The sequence below is a fragment of the Euprymna scolopes genome, chromosome 23 (assembly GCF_053919585.1).
Source record: "Euprymna scolopes isolate OS-2025 chromosome 23, ASM5391958v1, whole genome shotgun sequence".
NCBI lineage: Eukaryota > Metazoa > Mollusca > Cephalopoda > Sepiida > Sepiolidae > Euprymna > Euprymna scolopes.
This window is the reverse complement of record NC_136504.1, coordinates 74383580-74409033: the sequence shown is the minus strand read 5'-3', so window position 1 is coordinate 74409033 and position 25454 is coordinate 74383580. Positions and strand designations below refer to the sequence as shown.

Sequence of the window (25454 nt, the reverse complement as noted above, 5' to 3'; positions counted from 1 at the left end):
CTACTGTGCTAGAAAATTACTAAGACTACTGTAAGAAGGTGGATTCTTTCTACTGTGCTAGAAAATTACTAAGACTACTGTAAGAAGGAGGATTCTTTCTACTGTGCTAGAAAATTACTAAGACTACTGTAAGTAGGTGGATTCTTTCTACTGTGCTAGAAAATTACTAAGACTACTGTAAGAAGGTGGATTCTTTCTACTGTTCAAAAAAATTACTAAGACTACTGTAAGAAGGTGGATTCTTTCTACTGTGCTAGAAAATTATGAAGACTACTGTAAGAAGGTGGATTCTTTCTACTGTGACAGAACATTACTAAGACTACTGTAAGAAGGTGGATTCTTTCTACTGTGCTAGAAAATTATGAAGACTACTGTAAGAAGGTGGATTCTTTCTACTGTGCTAGAAAATTACTAAGACTACTGTCAGAAGGTGGATTCTTTCTACTGTGCTAGAAAATTACTAAGACTACTGTAAGAAGGTGGATTCTTTCTACTGTGCAAGAAAATTACTAAGACTACTGTAAGTAGGTGGATTCTTTCTACTGTGCTAGAAAATTACTAAGACTACTGTAAGAAGGTGGATTCTTTCTACTGTGCAAGAAAATTACTAAGACTACTGTAAGAAGGTGGATTCTTTCTACTGTGCTAGAAAATTACTAAGACTACTGTAAGAAGGTGGATTCTTTCTACTGTGCTAGAAAATTACTAAGACTACTGTAAGAAGGTGGATTCTTTCTACTGTGCTAGAAAATTACTAAGATTACTGTAAGAAGGTGGATTCTTTCTACTGTGCTAGAAAATTACTAAGACTACTGTAAGAAGGAGGATTCTTTCTACTGTGCTAGAAAATTACTAAGACTACTGTAAGAAGGTGGATTCTTTCTACTGTGCAAGAAAATTACTAAGACTACTGTAAGTAGGTGGATTCTTTCTACTGTGCTAGAAAATTACTAAGACTACTGTAAGAAGGTGGATTCTTTCTACTGTGCAAGAAAATTACTAAGACTACTGTAAGTAGGTGGATTCTTTCTACTGTGCTAGAAAATTACTAAGACTACTGTAAGAAGGTGGATTCTTTCTACTGTGCAAGAAAATTACTAAGACTACTGTAAGAAGGTGGATTCTTTCTACTGTGCTAGAAAATTATGAAGACTACTGTAAGAAGGTGAATCCTTTCTACTGTGCTAGAAAATTACTAAGACTACTGTCAGAAGGTTGATTCTTTCTACTGTGCTAGAAAATTACTAAGACTACTGTAAGAAGGTGGATTCTTTCTACTGTGCAAGAAAATTACTAAGACTACTGTAAGTAGGTGGATTCTTTCTACTGTGCTAGAAAATTACTAAGACTACTGTGAGAAGGTGGATTCTTTCTACTGTGCAAGAAAATTACTAAGACTACTGTAAGAAGGTGGATTCTTTCTACTGTGCAAGAAAATTACTAAGACTACTGTAAGAAGGTGGATTCTTTCTACTGTGCTAGAAAATTACTAAGACTACTGTAAGAAGGTGGATTCTTTCTACTGTGCAAGAAAATTACTAAGACTACTGTAAGTAGGTGGATTCTTTCTACTGTGCTAGAAAATTACTAAGACTCCTGTAAGAAGGTGGATTCTTTCTACTGTGCAAGAAAATTACTAAGACTACTGTAAGAAGGTGGATTCTTTCTACTGTGCAAGAAAATTACTAAGACTACTGTAAGAAGGTGGATTCTTTCTACTGTGCTAGAAAATTACTAAGACTACTGTAAGAAGGTGGATTCTTTCTACTGTGCTAGAAAATTACTAAGACTACTGTAAGAAGGTGGATTCTTTCTAATGTGCTAGAAAATTACGAAGACTACTGTAAGAAGGTGGATTCTTTCTACTGTGCTAGAAAATTACTAAGACTACTGTAAGAAGGTGGATTCTTTCTACTGTGCTAGAAAATTACTAAGACTACTGTAAGAAGGTGGATTCTTTCTACTGTGCAAGAAAATTACTAAGACTACTGTAAGAAGGTGGATTCTTTCTACTGTGCAAGAAAATTACTAAGACTACTGTAAGTAGGTGGATTCTTTCTACTGTGCTAGAAAATTACTAAGACTACTGTAAGAAGATGGATTCTTTCTACTGTGCAAGAAAATTACTAAGACTACTGTGAGAAGGTGGATTCTTTCTACTGTGCAAGAAAATTACTAAGACTACTGTAAGAAGGTGGATTCTTTCTACTGTGCTAGAAAATTACTAAGACTACTGTAAGAATGTGGATTCTTTCTACTGTACTAGAAAATTACTAAGACTACTGTAAGAAGGTGGATTCTTTCTACTGTGCTAGAAAATTACTAAGACTACTGTAAGAAGGTGGATTCTTTCTACTGTGCTAGAAAATTACTAAGACTACTGTAAGAAGGTGGATTCTTTCTACTGTGCTAGAAAATTACTAAGACTACTGTAAGTAGGTGGATTCTTTCTACTGTGCTAGAAAATTACTAAGACTACTGTAAGAAGGTGGATTCTTTCTACTGTGCTAGAAAATTACTAAGACTACTGTAAGAAGGTGGATTCTTTCTACTGTGCTAGAAAATTACTAAGACTACGGTAAGTAGGTGGATTCTTTCTACTGTGCAAGAAAATTACTAAGACTACTGTAAGAAGGTGGATTCTTTCTACTGTGCTAGAAAATTTCTAAGACTACTGTAAGAAGGTGGATTCTTTCTACTGTGCTAGAAAATTACTAAGACTACTGTAAGAAGGTGGATTCTTTCTACTGTGCTAGAAAATTACTAAGACTACTGTAAGAAGGTGGATTCTTTCTACTGTGCTAGAAAATTACTAAGACTACTGTAAGAAGGTGGATTCTTTCTACTGTGCTAGAAAATTACTAAGACTACTGTAAGTAGGTGGATTCTTTCTACTGTGCAAGAAAATTACTAAGACTACTGTAAGAAGGTGGATTCTTTCTACTGTGCAAGAAAATTACTTAGACTACTGTAAGAAGGTGGATTCTTTCTACTGTGCTAGAAAATTACTAAGACTACTGTAAGAAGGTGGATTCTTTCTACTGTGCTAGAAAATTACTAAGACTACTGTAAGTAGGTGGATTCTTTCTACTGTGCTAGAAAATTACTAAGACTACTGTAAGAAGGTGGATTCTTTCTACTGTGCTAGAAAATTACTAAGACTACTGTAAGTAGGTGGATTCTTTCTACTGTTCAAGAAAATTACTAAGACTACTGTAAGTAGGTGGATTCTTTCTACTGTGCAAGAAAATTACTAAGACTACTGTAAGAAGGTGGATTCTTTCTACTGTGCTAGAAAATTACTAAGACTACTGTAAGAAGGTGGATTCTTTCTACTGTGCTAGAAAATTACTAAGACTACTGTAAGAAGGTGGATTCTTTCTACTGTGCTAGAAAATTACTAAGACTACTGTAAGTAGGTGGATTCTTTCTACTGTGCTAGAAAATTACTAAGACTACTGTAAGAAGGTGGATTCTTTCTACTGTGCTAGAAAATTACTAAGACTACTGTAAGAAGGTGAATTCTTTCTACTGTGCTAGAAAATTACTAAGACTACTGTAAGTAGGTGGATTCTTTCTACTGTGCAAGACAATTACTAAGACTACTGTAAGAAGGTGGATTCTTTCTACTGTGCTAGAAAATTACTAAGACTACTGTAAGTAGGTGGATTCTTTCTACTGTGCTAGAAAATTACTAAGACTACTGTAAGAAGGTGAATTCTTTGTACTGTGCTAGAAAATTACTAAGACTACTGTAAGTAGGTGGATTCTTTCTACTGTGCAAGAAAATTACTAAGACTACTGTAAGAAGGTGGATTCTTTTTACTGTGCTAGAAAATTTCTAAGACTACTGTAAGAAGGTGGATTCTTTCTACTGTGCTAGAAAATTTCTAAGACTACTGTAAGAAGGTGGATTCTTTCTACTGTGCTAGAAAATTACTAAGACTACTGTAAGAAGGTGAATTCTTTCTACTGTGCTAGAAAATTACTAAGACTACTGTAAGAAGGTGGATTCTTTCTACTGTGCTAGAAAATTACTAAGACTACTGTAAGAAGGTGGATTCTTTCTACTGTGCTAGAAAATTACTAAGACTACTGTAAGAAGGTGGATTCTTTCTACTGTGCTAGAAAATTACTAAGACTACTGTAAGAAGGTGGATTCTTTCTACTGTGCTAGAAAATTACTAAGACTACTGTAAGAAGGTGGATTCTTTCTACTGTGCTAGAAAATTACTAAGACTACTGTAAGAAGGTGAATTCTTTCTACTGTGCTAGAAAATTACTAAGACTACTGTAAGTAGGTGGATTCTTTCTAATGTGCTAGAAAATTACTAAGACTACTGTAAGAAGGTGGATTCTTTCTACTGTGCTAGAAAATTACTAAGACTACTGTAAGAAGGTGGATTCTTTCTACTGTGCTAGAAAATTACTAAGACTACTGTAAGAAGGTGGATTCTTTCTACTGTGCTAGAAAATTACTAAGACTACTGTAAGAAGGTGAATTCTTTCTACTGTGCTAGAAAATTACTAAGACTACTGTAAGTAGGTGGATTCTTTCTACTGTGCAAGACAATTACTAAGACTACTGTAAGAAGGTGGATTCTTTCTACTGTGCTAGAAAATTACTTAGACTACTGTAAGAAGGTGGATTCTTTCTACTGTGCTAGAAAATTACTAAGACTACTGTAAGAAGGTGGATTCTTTCTACTGTGCTAGAAAATTACTAAGACTACTGTAAGAAGGTGGATTCTTTCTACTGTGCTAGAAAATTACTAAGACTACTGTAAGAAGGTGGATTCTTTCTACTGTGCTAGAAAATTACTAAGACTACTGTAAGAAGGTGGATTCTTTCTACTGTGCTAGAAAATTACTAAGACTACTGTAAGTAGGTGGGTTCTTTCTACTGTGCAAGAAAATTACTAAGACTACTGTAAGAAGGTGGATTCTTTCTACTGTGCAAGAAAATTACTAAGACTACTGTAAGAAGGTGGATTCTTTCTACTGTGCTAGAAAATTACTAAGACTACTGTAAGAAGGTGGATTCTTTCTACTGTGCTAGAAAATTACTAAAACTACTGTAAGAAGGTGGATTCTTTCTACTGTGCTAGAAAATTACTAAGACTACTGTAAGAAGGTGGATTCTTTCTACTGTGCTAGAAAATTACTAAGACTACTGTAAGAAGGTGAATTCTTTCTACTGTGCTAGAAAATTACTAAGACTACTGTAAGAAGGTGGATTCTTTCTACTGTGCTAGAAAATTACTAAGACTACTGTAAGAAGGTGGATTCTTTCTACTGTGCTAGAAAATTACTAAGACTACTGTAAGTAGGTGGATTCTTTCTACTGTGCTAGAAAATTACTAAGACTACTGTAAGAAGGTGGATTCTTTCTACTGTGCTAGAAAATTACTAAGACTACTGTAAGAAGGTGAATTCTTTCTACTGTGCTAGAAAATTACTAAGACTACTGTAAGTAGGTGGATTCTTTCTACTGTGCAAGACAATTACTAAGACTACTGTAAGAAGGTGGATTCTTTCTACTGTGCTAGAAAATTACTAAGACTACTGTAAGTAGGTGGATTCTTTCTACTGTGCTAGAAAATTACTAAGACTACTGTAAGAAGGTGAATTCTTTCTACTGTGCTAGAAAATTACTAAGACTACTGTAAGTAGGTGGATTCTTTCTACTGTGCAAGAAAATTACTAAGACTACTGTAAGAAGGTGGATTCTTTTTACTGTGCTAGAAAATTTCTAAGACTACTGTAAGAAGGTGGATTCTTTCTACTGTGCTAGAAAATTTCTAAGACTACTGTAAGAAGGTGGATTCTTTCTACTGTGCTAGAAAATTACTAAGACTACTGTAAGAAGGTGAATTCTTTCTACTGTGCTAGAAAATTACTAAGACTACTGTAAGAAGGTGGATTCTTTCTACTGTGCTAGAAAATTACTAAGACTACTGTAAGAAGGTGGATTCTTTCTACTGTGCTAGAAAATTACATAGACTACTGTAAGAAGGTGGATTCTTTCTACTGTGCTAGAAAATTTCTAAGACTACTGTAAGTAGGTGGATTCTTTCTACTGTGCTAGAAAATTACTAAGACTACTGTAAGAAGGTGGATTCTTTCTACTGTGCTAGAAAATTACTAAGACTACTGTAAGTAGGTGGATTCTTTCTACTGTGCAAGAAAATTACTAAGACTACTGTAAGTAGGTGGATTCTTTCTACTGTGCAAGAAAATTACTAAGACTACTGTAAGAAGGTGGATTCTTTCTACTGTGCTAGAAAATTACTAAGACTACTGTAAGAAGGTGGATTCTTTCTACTGTGCTAGAAAATTACTAAGACTACTGTAAGAAGGTGAATTCTTTCTACTGTGCTAGAAAATTACTAAGACTACTGTAAGTAGGTGGATTCTTTCTACTGTGCTAGAAAATTACTAAGACTACTGTAAGAAGGTGGATTCTTTCTACTGTGCTAGAAAATTACTAAGACTACTGTAAGAAGGTGGATACTTTCTACTGTGCTAGAAAATTACTAAGACTACTGTAAGAAGGTGGATTCTTTCTACTGTGCTAGAAAATTACTAAGACTACTGTAAGAAGGTGAATTCTTTCTACGGTGCTAGAAAATTACTAAGACTACTGTAAGTAGGTGGATTCTTTCTACTGTGCAAGACAATTACTAAGACTACTGTAAGAAGGTGGGTTCTTTCTACTGTGCTAGAAAATTACTAAGACTACTGTAAGTAGGTGGATTCTTTCTACTGTGCTAGAAAATTACTAAGACTACTGTAAGAAGGTGAATTCTTTCTACTGTGCTAGAAAATTACTAAGACTACTGTAAGTAGGTGGATTCTTTCTACTGTGCAAGAAAATTACTAAGACTACTGTAAGAAGGTGGATTCTTTCTACTGTGCTAGAAAATTACTAAGACTACTGTAAGAAGGTGGATTCTTTCTACTGTACTATAAAATTACTAAGACTACTGTAAGAAGGTGGATTCTTTCTACTGTGCTAGAAAATTACTAAGACTACTGTAAGAAGGTGGATTCTTTCTACTGTGCTAGAAAATTACTAAGACTACTGTAAGAAGGTGGATTCTTTCTACTGTGCTAGAAAATTACTAAGACTACTGTAAGAAGGTGGATTCTTTCTACTGTGCTAGAAAATTACTAAGACTACTGTAAGTAGGTGGATTCTTTCTACTGTGCTAGAAAATTACTAAGACTACTGTAAGAAGGTGGATTCTTTCTACTGTGCTAGAACATTACTAAGACTACTGTAAGAAGGTGGATTCTTTCTACTGTGCTAGAAAATTACTAAGACTACTGTAAGTAGGTGGATTCTTTCTACTGTGCAAGAAAATTACTAAGACTACTGTAAGAAGGTGGATTCTTTCTACTGTGCTAGAAAATTACTAAGACTACTGTAAGAAGGTGGATTCTTTCTACTGTGCTAGAAAATTACTAAGACTACTGTAAGAAGGTGGATTCTTTCTACTGTGCTAGAAAATTTCTAAGACTACTGTAAGAAGGTGGATTCTTTCTACTGTGCTAGAAAATTACTAAGACTACTGTAAGAAGGTGGATTCTTTCTACTGTGCTAGAAAATTACTAAGACTACTGTAAGAAGGTGGATTCTTTCTACTGTGCTAGAAAATTACTAAGACTACTGTAAGAAGGTGGATTCTTTCTACTGTGCTAGAAAATTTCTAAGACTACTGTAAGAAGGTGGATTCCTTCTACTGTGCTAGAAAATTACTAAGACTACTGTAAGAAGGTGAATTCTTTCTACTGTGCTAGAAAATTACAAAGACTACTGTAAGAAGGTGGATTCTTTTTACTGTGCTAGAAAATTACTAAGACTACTGTAAGAAGGTGGATTCTTTCTACTGTGCTAGAAAATTACTAAGACTACTGTAAGAAGGTGGATTCTTTCTACTGTGCTAGAAAATTACTAAGACTACTGTAAGAAGGAGGATTCTTTCTACTGTGCTAGAAAATTACTAAGACTACTGTAAGAAGGTGGATTCTTTCTACTGTGCTAGAAAATTACTAAGTCTACTGTAAGAAGGTGGATTCTTTCTACTGTGCTAGAAATTACTAAGACTACTGTAAGAAGGTGGATTCTTTCTACTGTGCTAGAAATTACTAAGACTACTGTAAGAAGGTGGATTCTTTCTACTGTGCTAGAAAATTACTAAGACTACTGTAAGTAGGTGGATTCTTTCTACTGTGCTAGAAAATTACTTATGCCTAACAGTATCCTCTACAAAAACTACCTTTCCCCCATGCATGGAGCATTGTAGCCACATTTGGCTTGGTGCATCTACTACTAGTCTCTCATTAGACACGGTTCAAAAAAGAGTAGCTAACCAAATAGTTTTCACGCTGCCAACTTTGTACCATTGCCAAAATGTTGCATCCCTTTGCCTATTTGACAAGTATTTTAATGGAAGGTGCTCTGACGAACTCCAAACCCTTGTACCCCATTGATGTAAATACCCCCAACAAGCAACAAAATCCGACCCCATTCACTGTAGACATTCCTAAATGCCAGAACACCTACTCAAATAGTTTCTTCCCTTGAACTGCTAGACTTTGGAATTCCTTTCTGAGTCCTGCTTCCCCAACTCTATTGACATGCAAAAGTTTGAGTGTGATGTGAACATACATCTTGCTGCTCAACCCCTTACATAGTATCCCTGCAAATTTTGTTCCCAGTAGTAGCCCCTTACATCCAAGTGGCACCGTGCCTTGTTTGCAGTGAAAAAGCAATAAAAAAATGAATATGGCATCAAACATGTCCATTGTTTTGCACATAAACAAAACTAATCCTTCTTGTAGAGATTTGACCATTTACATTGTGGCATGACCGCCTTAGGGAGTGATACAGCTCCCCATTTGGGGAGATTGAGACCCCCCAAACACTGAATAAGGCCGGGTAATTATGCTGATATTGTCTGTTAAGCATTATTGAGTGCCCGGACAGTGGTGGGTAACCTAGCTGGGAGGATGAATTTATTGTTTTTGTAAAGCAGACATATAATTTTATTGTTTGAGAAAGAATGACAAGATGTGTCATTTGAAAAGTTAGAATGAAATATTATTTTGTTCTTGACCTGACGAACCCCGGTTCCGGGATGTCTGGCTTTCTGAGTATGAGAGGTTAAAGTGTCAACATTTCGGGTGTGAATGAATTTGAGTTCTGGTCCCAGATTCGCAAGCCTATGAAGGTTTGCAGGTTTGTACACATGCAAGGATTCGGGACTTCCCCCGAATAACGTGTTCAATTCTGATTGCTCTGGGGAACAGCCTACCCTATAATATACCTTCCAATATAAGCAAATGCATGGCACAAACAAAAGTAAATTGATTGTTAAAAATACAAAAGAAAAAAAAGAAGTGAAAACGATAAAATAGAGAGAGTGTAAAAGAAAGACTCGAAAAAGAAAAAAAAAACAAGGAAACGTGGAAGGAGAGAAAGATACTGAAAAGACGCCCTTATACATTCGAGAGTCCACCTGGGTAGGTGAAATTTTATTTCTAGAGTTTTTTCTTGTTATCCATAACGCTTGAGAATTGCTTCTCTGGTATAACAAGAGAGAGAGAGAGAGAGAAAGAGAAAGAGGGAGGCAGGAACATATGTAAGGCTACCCTGGTCGCACCACAGGAAATGGAAACCTCCGATGAAGAGTACATTTAACTAAACGTGGACGTTATGAGAACACTTAGAAATCAGGGAAACAGGGGGGGGGGCGACGTCGACCTCTCGAGAACCCCAAGCGACCGGAAGCCAGAGCCAGTCCGAGCAGCTTTCCGATCAGAGAACCACAGAAAGCGTCGGTGCTGAGGATGACTCTGGGGAAGGGTCGGATGGGCACAGTGAGACCCAGAGGGATTCTGACGGCTCTTGGGAGGAGGAAGATAACATTCTCCTATCCCTGCTGAGAACAGAGGAGACTAGCCCAACACTGCTTCCAGGAGAAGTGCCCCTAAAACAGAGGCTGAGGAGGGCCATGGCCAGAAAAACTGACCACTAAAGCAAATTGAATAATACCCTAACTGGGGGTGAAATTCGGTTTTTGAATATATATGTATGGTTGGCCATAGCTTCGGAAGAGATTTAGAAAAAAAAAATTAGGAAAAAAAAAGGAACGCTGGTGATTAATTAAAGGCGTCTGAAGGGAAAATTGAGTTGAGCGCCTCTTGTAAAATTGTACAAGGTGTATTTTTCCCCTTTTCAATGGTGAGCCAAACTAGTGAATCATTATTTAAGTTTTGTGAAAAAAAAAAAAATGCGACCAGATTAGCATATGTTTAAAAACAATGGAATACTATTAAGCAATAAAAATGAAATTATGAACATTAGAACGAAAAAAAAAGGGAAGAGAGAAGGCAGGCCCCGCTGTGTAGGGACAGGGTAGGTAGGTGTGTGTGTGTGTGTGTGTGTGTAGACAGAGGAGTTGCAGCATGCTGGCTGACGTCAGTTGGGGTGGGAGCAGGGGGGGGTCGTGTCGTGACCACCTCCTATTGACCCCCCCCCACCCCCACCGTTCACACATTGTGTTAAAACCAAATTTATTATCAGTTAAAGGGAGATAGCTTTACGGCCCTTGTGTGCAAAATGAGATTAATTTACAATTAATTAAAAGTGTATATGTTTGTAAGGCAAGTAAATTGATTTTTTTTTCTTTTGAGATTTTTTCTTACAGTTGGTTCCTTTTGTAGAGCGTTGGAAATTATTTTTGTTCAGAGTAGCGGGTTGTGGTTTGGGTTGATTGTGAGAAAAGAGGGGAGAGGTTTTTCCTCAGTCTAGAAAGATCGCTTTTTTTGTGAATGAGAGCAAACTCTCAGTGGAATTATAGGATAGAGAATAATTATGAATACTATTTTGAGAGTATTTGGGGCTTGCAGGACCTGTAGAACTATGTATTTGATCTTTATTTTAAAATTTTTTTTTTAGTTAAAAAAAAAAGAAAAGGGTGGATGGGCAGAGGGGGGCACATCCCTGTGTGTGAGGTGATTGTTGGCTATGGGCCGCGCCGAGAATCGTCTCTCTCACAGGAGTGGCCTCTTAGGCCTCTAAACTCTCTTACCACTTGTGGGTGTGGCTAGATTTGGGTTAAGAGGGAGGACAGTATACTTGGGAGTGCTAATGGTATGTGTGTTTCTGCCAGCAGTCATACTGTGTGGAAAAGGACGGATGTAATGAAAAAATGGCGAGAAGCATCTCATAGTTGATTACACTGATAGCAAAGGGAAACTCTGGTCCAGAACCGCCTGCAGTCCAGATGACATCACCTGAAGAAAACGCAGTTCCTGATGCCCAACTAAGAGAGAAAAACATGCATCTCCAGACGACGGGATACCGATGCACTAAGAACGACTTGGAATTTTCTTTTGTTTTTGTTTTTGTTTATCTTTTATTGGAATTTACTGTGAATTACCAAGAAAAATCCCAGCCATAACCAATCAAGGTGAGAGGAAGTCGGGATGTAGACCTTCTATTGTGAAACTGTATTTGTTAATTAAGAAAAAACAAAAAGAGAAATCTGAGTAACTTCGTGAACTGTTGAATTGAAAAAAACATTTTGGAAAAAAAAGGATAATTCTATGAAAAATTTTGGAAAAAAAAGGATAATTCTATGAAAAATTTTGGAAAAAAAAGGATAATTCTATGAAAAATTTTGGAAAAAAGAGGATAATTCTATGAAAAATTTTGGAAAAAAAAGGATAATTCTATGAAAAATTTTGGAAAAAAAAGGATAATTCTATGAAAAATTTTGGAAAAAAAAGGATAATTCTATGAAAAATTTTGGAAAAAAGAGGGATAACTTTTGTAAGCAAAAGATTGAAAAAAAATCTGAGTACCTTTGTGAAATTCTGAGAAAAAAATTGAGAAAAAGGGGGATAACTTTTGTGAGCTTTGTTGAAAAAAATTGAGAGAAAGAATAACTTTTGTGAGCTTTTGATTGAAAAAAAAAATCCGAATAACTTCGTGAAATAAAAATTGAGTAATCTTTGGGAATTTTAATTGAGAAATTTTTTTTTTTTGAATAACTCTTGAATTTTTGGGTAACTTTCACGAACTGAAAAAAACTGAGTGACATTTATAAATTTTGACTGGGAAAATTCTTGAGTTATTTTACTTGTAAGGGGAATAACCTTTGTGAGTTTTTGATTGAAAAAATCTGCATTGCATACATAAAAAAAAACTTTTTTTAATGATTTTGAATAATTGTGAGGGAAGGACTGTCAATTTGAAACGTTTTTCTTTTTTTTTTTTTTTTCTTTTTTGACTTTTTCAACTTTTGTGTAACTAAAAAGAAGAATAGTTCGCATGATGAGCTGAGGTGGAGAACCCTCATCTGTAGGCTGGTTGTCAGACTATGTATATGCTATCTTTCCTAACAGCTGAACCAACAACGGAAAAGAAAAAGAGAAACAGTGGAGGAAACTCAGCTGGTACCGATGGCAGATGGAATGAGGGCGGTGTGGCACATGACTTCGACTCATTCGTTTGCATGGAAATCAACGAGTTTAAGAGGGGGGGGGGCGGATGTGGCGTGACCAACTTAGGGAGCGATACAACTCCCCATTTGGGGAGATTGAGACCCCCTAAACATTGAGTAAGGCTGATAATGTCTGTTAAGCATTATTGGGTGCCCGGACAGCGGCGGGTAACCAAGCTGGAAGCAGACATAATTTTATTGTTTGAGAAAAAATGACAAGAGATATCATTTGAAAAGTTAGAATTAAATATTATTTTGCTCTTGACCTGACGAACCCCGGTTCCGGGATGTCTGGCTTTCTGAGTATGAGAGGTTAAAGTGTCAACATTTCGGGTGTGAATGAATTTGAGTTCTGGTCCCAGATTCGCAAGCCTATGAAGGTTTGCAGGTTTGTACACATGCAAGGATTCGGGACTTCCCCCGAATAACGTGTTCAATTCTGATTGATCTGGGGAACAGCCTACCTTACCCCATCACCTTCCAATATAAGCAAATGCCCGGGCTAGAGGACAGCAGATTGAAGCCGAATCTCAAGGCAAGAACGCCCCCCACCTTTTCGTCACGGTCGCCATCATGGAGAATGAAGAATAAGATTTCGGACTGTTTTCTGATGTAATCGAACTACACCTGTAATTTCATGAATTAACTTTTAGTAGACTAGAAACCTCTGTGTTTGTTTTCTTTTGATTTGCATGAGAAGCTAATTAATTTTCAGCGGACACCAGCATCGGGAGCTGACGACGAGGCCTGCGACGCAGAAGAATCTTGTAAAGAACTCCCGGAGAGGACGATCATGACCATTGCAGTTTCGACGGGGTCAGAGGCCACATATGCTGACCTACACATAAGCTAGATACATCTTTGTCATTTTCCAATGATACATTTCAAAACATTTCATTCTTTAATACAATTTCATCTCAGCCAAGTTATCCCCATTTCATAGATTGAAAGTTATCCCCGTTTCATAGATTGAAAGTTACTTACGCTTCGAGTTTATTTTCCTGAAGCCATTGTACAACTTGCTCATTTGTCATTTCATGTAACGGAGAAACACAATTCGCTATTTTAACCACAAGATGTTCAGCAGGCTTTTGTTTAGGTGAAGAGGTGCTTTCTTTCAGGCTTGTGTCAGAATGGTCCTGGAGTTTATCAGCAGGTTCGCACACATTATCTATTGAAAGAGATCAAACAAGCATTAGTAACATGACTTAGCCTTCGGGACAAGATAGAGGGGAATTTGACAAGAGGTGGGTGCACAGCACTAGTTTGTGCATCCGTCGAGGAGCCAAGTTTCAATACGTGTTCCCTCCTTAAGCATGGCACGGGCGGTGCTGGGGCCTTCGGAACCCATCCCGCTTAGGTTCTAGCTAAGAAAAACTTAAGAAGACTCTTGACTGGTGGTATAAATGAGATCCTGTTCCTGATTTTATTTTTTGGTACTAGAGAACCTCTGAGTCTGCCCATCCCCTTTGTGCCACATCCTTGCTTTTTCAACATCCCCGGTCACCCCCCTACTCAGAGGTCACCTTCCAACCCCCCTCCACCCGTTGCTTTGTTTTCTCCCACTGCTATTAAGATATCTTCCCCAATCCCCACTAGGGATCGCCCTGCTTGTTTTCGGTTCCCCGGAAAAGAGTGGGGGGGTCTAGTCACCTAGATTAGTACAGGGTTCTCACTAACAACCCAATAGGATTTATTTTTTGTTTTTGATATGAACACTTTTAATTAGTTTTCCCCTCTCCACGAGCAATCCTTTTCTTAATTCAAAAACTTTTTTTATTTACCAATGAAATTGAACTTTATTTTTTCACACATGCACACACAGACACACAAAATTAATATTTAGAAAAAAAAAAAAAAAAAAAAAAAAATGCATACACAAACACACAGACAACTGTTTATAAATTGTAAATATGTTTTTGATTCTTAAACGCTGGGGATTTATTAGTTAGCTTAAGTCCATAGAGTGAATGAGGTATTTTGGTAAATGTTGCCAGTCAAGAGTAAGACTCCAAAGTCCACATTTATTACTTTTTAATCACTTTAGTCACAAAGACCCTGAACCCTTCCTCTCCCCAATTTCTTGTAGGGCCTTGTGCCTAATTTTGTTGTTTTTTGTTTTTTGTTTATTTACAAAATTTTAAAAGCAATAAAATATATAAACAAGATCAAAGTGTAGTATCTGTTCCGACAGATACTGCAAGCAAAGACCATATGTGGGGGAAACCCCACATATAAGACCTTGGTCAATGTAGGGGCAACCCTTCATACCGATTGTCACTATCCAGCTCCCCTACTCCCCGGGGAGTTGGTCCCCATTTCCCCTTCACTCCTCACTTTAAAAATCGGCCTTGTGCCTAATTTGCTCAGTGGGGGAGCAAATAAATACCTCAAAGTGTAGTATCTGTTCTTCAGATGCTGCACTTCAATTTCTTGTTCTCTGTCAGTGGAGGAGAAATCCTTCACGACTGAGACAATTTTTATTTTTGTTCCTTTTCTCCACGTTAAAAAACGACCCTGGTGTCTAACTCTGTCCCGTGGGGAGGCATAGTAAATAGGAACAAGCATTAGTAACAAAGTAAAGTAACATTTTTTTATAAAGACACTTGTTGCAACATTCAATTCGGTGAAACAAAATACATGTACATTTTTTATATGCATAAATAATATTTATGAAATAATGATAGTTGCCCTTCAAACTGACACAAAATTTCAAAGAGATGACACATAACACCAGCCATTTGTCATTTGTTGCTTCTGCTCAAAAGAAAAAAAAAACATGAGTGCAATTGTTTGACTCATATATATATATATATATATATATATATATATATATATACAAATGGCTAATATCACACACCAGAAACAAGGATACTTGAAGATGGGAAAGCAGTTTTAAAAAAACTCATATTATCCAGTTGAAAATAGTTTTGTTTCTTGGGCACAGGTTGTAAAACATGCACTAGGTAATATCTTTAATAAGTTGCATATTTACGATGTATATTAATAACAAGTTTGCTGCAAATGAGAATTATTTAGTTAAGAGAAAAAGCCCACACAAGAAAGAGGACATGTATCTAATCTGGAGTTTTTAACTGCCTAGAATTTGATTTTCTCCTTGAGAAAAATTAGTGTCTTTAAACGAGAGTTCATACCAAGAGCAAAGTACTTAAAAATCCATGTCCAGCTAGATACTGAACTTCATAGAAAATAGATTTTTTCATGTTTGTAGATAAGGTTGACCATTATTTCAAGTGGTTCTTCTGATGTGGTCCCAGTGTTGTTTATGTATATTCCAACAGAGGTGCAGAATGTGAGTTGGTTCTCTAGGCATCTCAGGGTCAGTTGATTTTAGATGGATCTTGAAAACAGATGATCTGTGTTTGGTTGGACTTGTATTTTGATTTGATCAGACTAAGAATTCTTATTTGCAAGTCTGTTGTTCAGAAGAAAATGAGCATCATTGTAAGTCTACCCCTAAAAGAAAGTTTGTTCTAAACTGGAATTGTAAATTTGGTAGGAGGATTCTTCTGTTGTAGCACTGACTGAGACTCCAGAATTGACACTGGTGCTGCAATAAATCAACAACTTTGAACACACAACGAAAGAGCGATCATAATCTGTGCAGTTAACACATGCAACACATAGTCAATTTTATTTTCCCATGTTGACCTGGGGTATTATTAAGCCTCATTTAGATTGAATTATTTTTTTCTGTGTGCAAGTCTAAGCAACAATATTTTGTTTGCTTAAACTTGATTGCAATTCTAAAGATTGTAATATAACAGAATATATAAAATCATGAACTGTGAACTCACATACCACATATGAGGACATTTTAGCTGAAATATAATTGCTTTCACCAATCTCTAAGTTCAGCATTTAAAAATTAAATGTTATTAATATTGTGTAGGTTGTAGATCATTTCTATCCTTTTATGTGACAGACTTAGAATCTATATTAACATTTTGATAAATTATTAGAAAATAATTAGTTTTTATTCAACCAATAAAAGCGATCCTCCAAATTCAATTGAGATTATCAATAAAACTGATCAAGAGTTTCGAAAAAAAAAAAAAAAAAAACTAGAAAAAAGTAATTTTAAATAGTAATTATGCAATTCACCTAAAATATATTTGTCAAAAAGATGTACAAAATATAGTTTACCTTGACTTTGGCTTGGAGAATATCGGCCACGTCCACGGAGTTCTTTTATAAGACCACCAAAACTTTTTTCAAAAGGATATTTACCACTGAAGTCGAAAAATAGTTTTGCTCCAAGCATTGCACCTAACCAACCATCAGGATTGTATTTTTTTTGCATCATCATTGGAATGTAATCTTTACGTAAACGGAAAGTGTATTCAGCCTCTTTAGAAAATAGGAAAAGAAAAGATAGCTTTTTCACAATTTGTTATCAACATATTTTATATGTCAAATACAAGTAAACAATGTTACTAAATCAGTTACAAGATTTGGAATATCAATAACTAAAGATCGCTTTACAACAAAACTAAACATATGGATATCCAAAAAAGAACAACACATTTTTCAAGTCAAAATGTATGCGAAATTTATAATAAATTACATATTTCATATTAGTTGAAATGTATGCAAAATTAATAATAAATTACATATTTCATATTAGTTGAAATGTATGCAAAATTAATAATAAATTACATATTTCATATAAGTCAAAATGTATGCAAAATTTATAATAAATTACATATTTCATATTAGTTGAAATGTATGCAAAATTAATAATAAATGACATATTTCATATAAGTTGAAATGTATGCAAAATTAATAATAAATTACATATTTCATATAAGTTGAAATGTATGCGAAATTAATAATAAATTACATATTTCATAGAAGTTGAAATGTATGCGAAATTAATAATAAATTACATATTTCATATAAGTCAAAATGTATGCAAAATTAATAATAAATTACATATTTCATATTAGTTGAAATGTATGCGAAATTATTAATAAATTACATATTTCATATAAGTTGAAATGTATCCGAAATAAATTACAAATGACATATTTCATATAAGTTGAAATGCATGCAAAATTAATAATAAATTGCATATTTCATATAAGTCAAAATGTATGCAAAATTAATAATAAATTACATATTTCATATAAGTTGAAATGTATGCGAAATTAATAATAAATTACATATTTCATAGAAGTTGAAATGTATGCGAAATTAATAATAAATTACATATTTCATATAAGTCAAAATGTATGCAAAATTAATAATAAATTACATATTTCATATTAGTTGAAATGTATGCGAAATTATTAATAAATTACATATTTCATATAAGTTGAAATGTATCCGAAATAAATTACAAATGACATATTTCATATAAGTTGAAATGCATGCAAAATTAATAATAAATTGCATATTTCATATAAGTCAAAATGTATGCAAAATTAATAATAAATTACATATTTCATATAAGTTGAAATGTATGCGAAATTAATAATAAATTACATATTTCATAGAAGTTGAAATGTATGCGAAATTAATAATAAATTACATATTTCATATAAGTCAAAATGTATGCAAAATTAATAATAAATTACATATTTCATATTAGTTGAAATGTATGCGAAATTATTAATAAATTACATATTTCATATAAGTTGAAATGTATCCGAAATAAATTACAAATGACATATTTCATATAAGTTGAAATGCATGCAAAATTAATAATAAATTGCATATTTCATATAAGTCAAAATGTATGCAAAATTAATAATAAATTACATATTTCATATAAGTTGAAATGTATGCGAAATTAATAATAAATTACATATTTCATAGAAGTTGAAATGTATGCGAAATTAATAATAAATTACATATTTCATATAAGTCAAAATGTATGCAAAATTAATAATAAATTACATATTTCATATTAGTTGAAATGTATGCGAAATTATTAATAAATTACATATTTCATATAAGTTGAAATGTATCCGAAATAAATTACAAATGACATATTTCATATAAGTTGAAATGCATGCAAAATTAATAATAAATTGCATATTTCATATAAGTCAAAATGTATGCAAAATTAATAATAAATTACATATTTCATATAAGTTGAAATGTATGCAAAATTAATAATAAATTACATATTTCATATAAGTTGAAATGTATGCGAAATTAATAATAAATGACATATTTCATATAAGTTGAAATGTATGCGAAATTAATAATAAATGACATATTTCATATAAGTTGAAATGTATGCGAAATTAATAATAAATGACATATTTCATATAAGTTGAAATGTATGCGAAATTAATAATAAATTACATATTTCATATAAGTCAAAATGTATGCAAAATTAATAATAAATTATATATTTCATATAAGTTGAAATGTATGCAAAATTAATAATAAATTACATATTTCATATAAGTTGAAATGTATGCGAAATTAATAATAAATTACATATTTCATATAAGTTGAAATGTATGCAAAATTAATAATAAATTACATATTTCATATAAGTTGAAATGTATGCGAAATTAATAATAAATTACATATTTCATATAAGTTGAAATGTATGCGAAATTAATAATAAATGACATATTTCATATAAGTTGAAATGTATGCGAAATTAATAATAAATGACATATTTCATATAAGTTGAAATGTATGCGAAATTAATAATAAATTACATATTTCATATAAGTCAAAATGTATGCAAAATTAATAATAAATTATATATTTCATATAAGTTGAAATGTATGCAAAATTAATAATAAATTACATATTTCATATAAGTTGAAATGTATGCGAAATTAATAATAAATTACATATTTCATATAAGTTGAAATGTATGCAAAATTAATAATAAATTACATATTTCATATAAGTTGAAATGTATGCGAAATTAATAATAAATTACATATTTCATATAAGTTGAAATGTATGCGAAATTAATAATAAATGACATATTTCATATAAGTTGAAATGTATGCGAAATTAATAATAAATGACATATTTCATATAAGTTGAAATGTATGCGAAATTAATAATAAATTACATATTTCATATAAGTCAAAATGTATGCAAAATTAATAATAAATTATATATTTCATATAAGTTGAAATGTATGCAAAATTAATAATAAATTACATATTTCATATAAGTTGAAATGTATCCGAAATTAATAACAAATGACATATTTCATATAAGTTGAAATGTATGCAAAATTAATAATAAATGACATATTTCATATACGTTGAAATGTATGCAAAATTAATAATAAATTACATATTTCATATAATTAAATATTCTGATAAAAATTTTAAAGTTCAAATAATCGTTTGTTTTTGCTGTTTCATAAAAGTTGTGGCATGTCAACCGTCAATTGGCTCATGCTGAAATCATATTTTTGGTATACGATTTTTTTAATTACATTTTCACCCCAAACAAGGCACAGTGCCACTTTGATGTAGGGATTACTAACAGGGACATAAGTTGCAGAGATACTGTGAAGGGGGTTGAGCAGCAAGATGTCTGTTCACATCACACTCAAACTTCTGCATGTCATTATAGTTGGGGAAGCAGGAACTTGTAAGGGAATTCCAAAGTCTAGCAGTTCTGTGGAAGACACTATTACAGTAGAAGGCTTTCTTATATCAAGGGATTTCTACTGAATACTGCTTGTCGGGTTTGTTGGGGGTATTTACGCCAAGGGGGTACAAGGGCTTGTACTTTGTTGGAGCATTCACCATTAAAATACTTGTAAAACAGGTCAATGGGACAGAGATTGAAGCTTAGATGACAATTCAGGACATATAAGATTGGCGACTTTCTTTTGAACCCTGTCCAGGAGTGAGAGACTAGTAGCAGATGTACCAGCCCAAATGTGACAACAATACTTCATACATGGGCGAATGGTGGCCTTGTAGAGATACAGGATAATTTCAAGCATAAGTAACTTTCTAGCACTGTAGAGAGAGCCAACCTTCCTTATAGCAGCCGCAGCAATGCTCTTGATGTTCCAGCTCATGTTCCCTGTGAAAGTTAAGCCGAGGGATTTGAATGAAGTCCTTTCAAGTAATGAATCTTTAACTATAGCCATCGGTGGTTGAGGAGATTTCTTGTAATTATTAAAGGAAATGAGCTTAGTCTTGGCAGCATTGGATGTTACTATCCATTTTTAACCCCATTTCACTACAGTCTGGAGGTCTTCTTCTAGAGTTTCCGCCATTGCCTTGGATATATGATTGCGTTGTAAATAAATTTGTTTTCTAAGTGTACATATTTTCTAAATAGTCTGTAAATGGTAATTTCTATTTAAATCATAGATGAATCCCTGACAGATACTATTACTCCTTTGGATCAAAGTAGACCTGGGAGTAGTGGTAACTAAAGGAAACACTCTTCAAACCTCCTAAAGTGTAGCCTTAGTTTTGTGTCATATGCAGAACATTTAAGGGGAGAACTTGTATAATTGATAGAGTTGGAAAAGAGGATTGGTAGAAAAACATAGGGAGAGCCGTAAAAGATGGAGTTTATAGGGTGGGATAAAGGCAAACACTTTACCTAAGAGTGTTTAATGGTGCTTAGTACTATTCCTGGGGAAAAAATTCTATTTAACCCATAAATGAGATCCTGACAGGGACTAACATTTCGATTGTAGACCTGAGAGTAATGGCAATTAAGGGATAACTTCATACTCTGGATGCACTTTGAATTTGAATTTGAATTTAAATTTGCGATGAAATAGCAAATCTTATTTAGATAAATAGGTTGACACCATTCTTTATTATTTATTGCTGTGTTTAAAAGAATGCTAACATACTTACATGAGAAAATATGACTATGTATATGTATTGTCAGTGACGGTTATGGTGGCTGATTGTTAGAAGGGAAATGCATGCACAGGAATTCAATGGTTGGTTCTTCTCAGCCGAAAACATTAACAAACAGCATCCTTTTTAGTTGTTATTATATAACCATTTGTGACCATCTAAAATGCCCATTTTGGGATCGTATTGTCACACCCCAAGGGCATTTTATTTGGCTTCACTGAATTAACCTAACTTTGATTACATCTGTGTAGTCTTTTGAAGAAGATGACATTTAAAACATCATACGTATAACTTAACTCCCTTTTTACAATTAATCAAGTCTGTTGCTTCTTGACAGCAGGTGCCTTTATCAAGTTCATAATTTTTATTAAAATAATCTTTTGGTAAATTTGATAATTATTTTCTTGTCCTTATATTTGGCCAGATGTATGCTAGCTATTAAAGAAACTGTTATGCTCATAAATTTTATTCAAATGACCTTTTAAAACATTTGCTAATTATTTTGTTTCTGAAATTTATCATCATGTGTATTCTTTTGTCAAAATGATTTTTTGGTACACCCAGCCAAGATATCCAACAATTAATCAGAGAATTAATTTTGCCGTTATTTAATACTAAATCCAACTATTTTGATAAAAGATTTTTATGCTTCAAATTCTTCATATTTATTCATGCTGTAAACGTTTTATATATGATGGGTTTGTAGATTAATTTGTTTTTTATGCTATCCAAGGCAGTTTTGTATCTTCTTACCCAGAAAAAATGTTATTTAATGCACAAGATCCTAACAAATACTATTAGCCAAAGTAGACCTGAGAGTAATGGCAATACATACTCATCAAAGCTCCCAAATATGGCCTCACCACTGGATGTGTTTTAAGGTCATACTAAGGGCCCGTTGCAGTTTTAACTAAAAGAAACCGCCTATCAAAAAAGATCCCAATTCAAAACATAAAAACCACAGCCGACGACCCTTCAACAAGTATTTTGACGTGAATAATTATCCCGGTGAACTTTGAATAGTACAATTCCTGCTAGAATAATATTCACAACTTTGCCAGCTTCAATTTGATATGACATATGAATATGAACATCAAACAGATGACTTCCTACTGCACTTTAATGACACAAAAACAAATACAAATCAAGAACGAAAATGATGATCAGCACTGCAAAGTGTCTACAACTATGTCCACCGGACGAGTATAAATACAGTGAGTTATTTCAATCAGGGGCAGACTAGCCTGGCTCATCAGACAGCGAGGATCTCCCCGTCAGTGGCCCAACCAAATTCAGCAGCAGTAGCCGTCATGTTCATGCAGAATGGTTTAGACTACCTCCTAGACAATGGCCGAACCCAGTAGCAGCAGAAGCGACCACTTGCCGTCAACTTTCTTGATTTCCAGCAGTCCAGCTTCTCAAGCCAGCATGTGTTTCCCGTAAACACTATCGACGAAATCATAGCCATGCCAGTTCAAACGCCAGCTGGATTCCAACCCTCAGCCTTAGACCTCTTAACACCATTCAGTTTCCTTACGAAAAATAAACCTGAATGGATTCATATTCGTTCACGAATGTACCCACTGCATTTGTCATCTCATCTTTGCCATTGTCTTTTTTCATCTTTTTCTTGCCTGTGTCGTCTTTTAGTTGTAGGATCAATTGCCACCGACATTTGGACTAACACCAAGTGGTGAGCTTGATGTGAGTTTTGACACAGGCAAACGGCTGGCAAAGAAAATGGCAGAAACCTTGGATGAAAAGGAGATCAACATATCAGCTCCGTGATTCAGTTACCCCCGTTCAACACAACGAACATCCGGAGCTGGTTTATACAACTGGAGGCCATATTCACTTCCAGGAAGATTGACAAGCAACCAAATATGCGTCAGTAGTACAGGCCCTGCCAGCATCCATTGTGGAAGGGGTAGAACATGTACTCCCAAACACACCAGACATACAACCACCTTAAAGAAGTAATTCTTAAGTGAACTGGACGTTCTGATAAGGGACCTGTTCAACAATATGCTCCTTGGTGACAGAACTCCATCTCAGCTCCTTCACTGGATGAGGAACCGTTTGGGGAGAAATATAATGGGAGAACCCATACTCTGAACTCTATGGATGGACCGCTTGCCCTTGAATGTAGCACAAATCCTCACAGTGACACCAGCAGACACACTTCTGAACGATTTGGCAGACTCAGCTAACAAAATATACTCTCAGTTGGACCAGCAGAGCCACCAAGTCGAAGACCATCGAGAAAAGCACTTACAACACCTGGAAGACGAAATGATACAGATGCGACAAGAATTTAGACAACTTAAACTTGCCTTGCGTGAGAGATGAAAAAGCCCCACGAGACATGGAAGTGATTGAAGTCCTACTTCCAGTCCTAGTCATGATCGGAGAGATGACCCAGATGAGTGCTAGTACCACCAGAATTTTAGCAAACGGGCTCGTAAATGCAAGCCACCCTGCAAACATAACAAGACTCCAAGAAACAAATAAACTGGCAGGCAGCGACGACAAGCTCGGTTGGTCATGGTTTCCAACGTCGTCTTTTTTAGTTATGGGTCCAGAACAATGGCTTAAAATTCCTGATTGACACAGGTGCAGCCATTAACATGATCCCCCCTCTAACTGACAGATCCGCTCTAAGACCTATGACACTGCAACTTCGAGCAGCCAATGGATCCACCATAGTGACTTATGGGAACAAAGAGCTAACCCTCAACATCGGCCTGAGATAATATTTCCAATGGACATTTACGGTAGCCGATATCGGAACACCTTTACTCGGCGCAGATTTCTTGGCACACTATAACCTAGCTGTCATCATGAAGATGAGAACGCTGTCTGATAACTTGGCAACAGTCAAGGTTACAGGGACACCAACTCATCATCATTCAATCGGGATCAGCATCGCAACAGGCCATGACCCACGGTACTTGGAGATCTTGCAACAATATCCAAACATCACACAGCCCATTAAGCTAGCGGGTACAAGAGAACACCAGACCCAACATCACATCAAAACTGCAGGACAACCAACGTTTTCCCGACCATGATGACTCCCACTACACAAGCTGGCCTACGCCAAAAAGGTTTTTAACGAGATGTTGATGGACAAAATCATTCGGCCCTCCAACAGCCCATACGCTTCACCATTGCACCTGGTTCCCAAACTCGATGGGGAATTTCGCATCTGCATAGACTACCAGAAACTAAATGCATTCACTGTACCCGGCCGGCAAGCCAAAGATCTGATACAATCCTTCCTGACATTTTAGCCAACATGTCCCTATGACTTAAGGAATTCCCTGTACCTTTTAACAGCAAAACCTTTCTGTGCGACGTGACCTTGGACCACCTCAGACCCTATATACCACCAGCACTCAGAAGGCAAGTTTTTGAACACCTTCACAGATTATCAAACCTAAGCAAGTGCACGGTTGAAACTTATTGCAGACCATTTTGTCTGACCCAGCATGAATACCAACATTTATGACTGGGTATCGACCTGTCTTGAGTGCCAAAGATGTAAAGTATACCACAACATGAAATCTCCACCCCGCATTTTCGACAGTCCAAATGTGCGTTTTAGCCACATACATAATGATATAGTCGGACCCCTTCCTATGTGTCATGACTTCCAATACCTCCTCACCATTGTCTACCGTTTTTCCCGGTGGCCAATGGCCATACCCATTAAAGATACCTCAGCCAATACAGTTGCAAAGACAATCCTGCGTGAATAGATAGCCATGTTTGGCATTCCCAGTGGTCGTGGTGCACAGTTCCAGTCTGCACTTTTCCAAGCGTTCACCCAGCTATTCGGTGTTAAGCATATCAAAACCACAGCCTACCACACCTGCGCCAACGGCCTTGTAGAAAGATTCCACTGCAACTTAAAGACCTCACTCACAACAAAACACGATGCCAATGGTTGGGTGGACGATCTACCCTTAATCCTACTGTCAATTCGCAACACCCTTAAAGAAGACCTCGGGTGCTCCCCAGCTGAGCCAGTTTTTGGTACAGAACTTTTTCCACCCCCAGTCCCATCACAGTAACTCCCGTTAATCAG

The 25454-nt window shown here is 35.1% G+C and overlaps 1 protein-coding gene across 5 annotated transcripts in view; it reads right to left on the bottom strand.

Moving 5' to 3' along the window:
• The window catches only part of LOC145246009 (uncharacterized), a 747004-nt gene that overhangs the window by 141702 nt on the left and 579848 nt on the right, over positions 1-25454 (bottom strand). For all 5 annotated transcript variants that reach the window (XM_080107815.1, XM_080107816.1, XM_080107817.1 and 2 more), the window contains 2 exons: positions 16683-16886; positions 13500-13686 (listed from right to left, as the gene is read on the bottom strand). In XM_080107815.1, coding sequence (XP_079963941.1) covers positions 13500-13686; positions 16683-16886 — 391 coding nt within the window. The remainder of the gene's footprint in view (positions 1-13499; positions 13687-16682; positions 16887-25454) is intronic.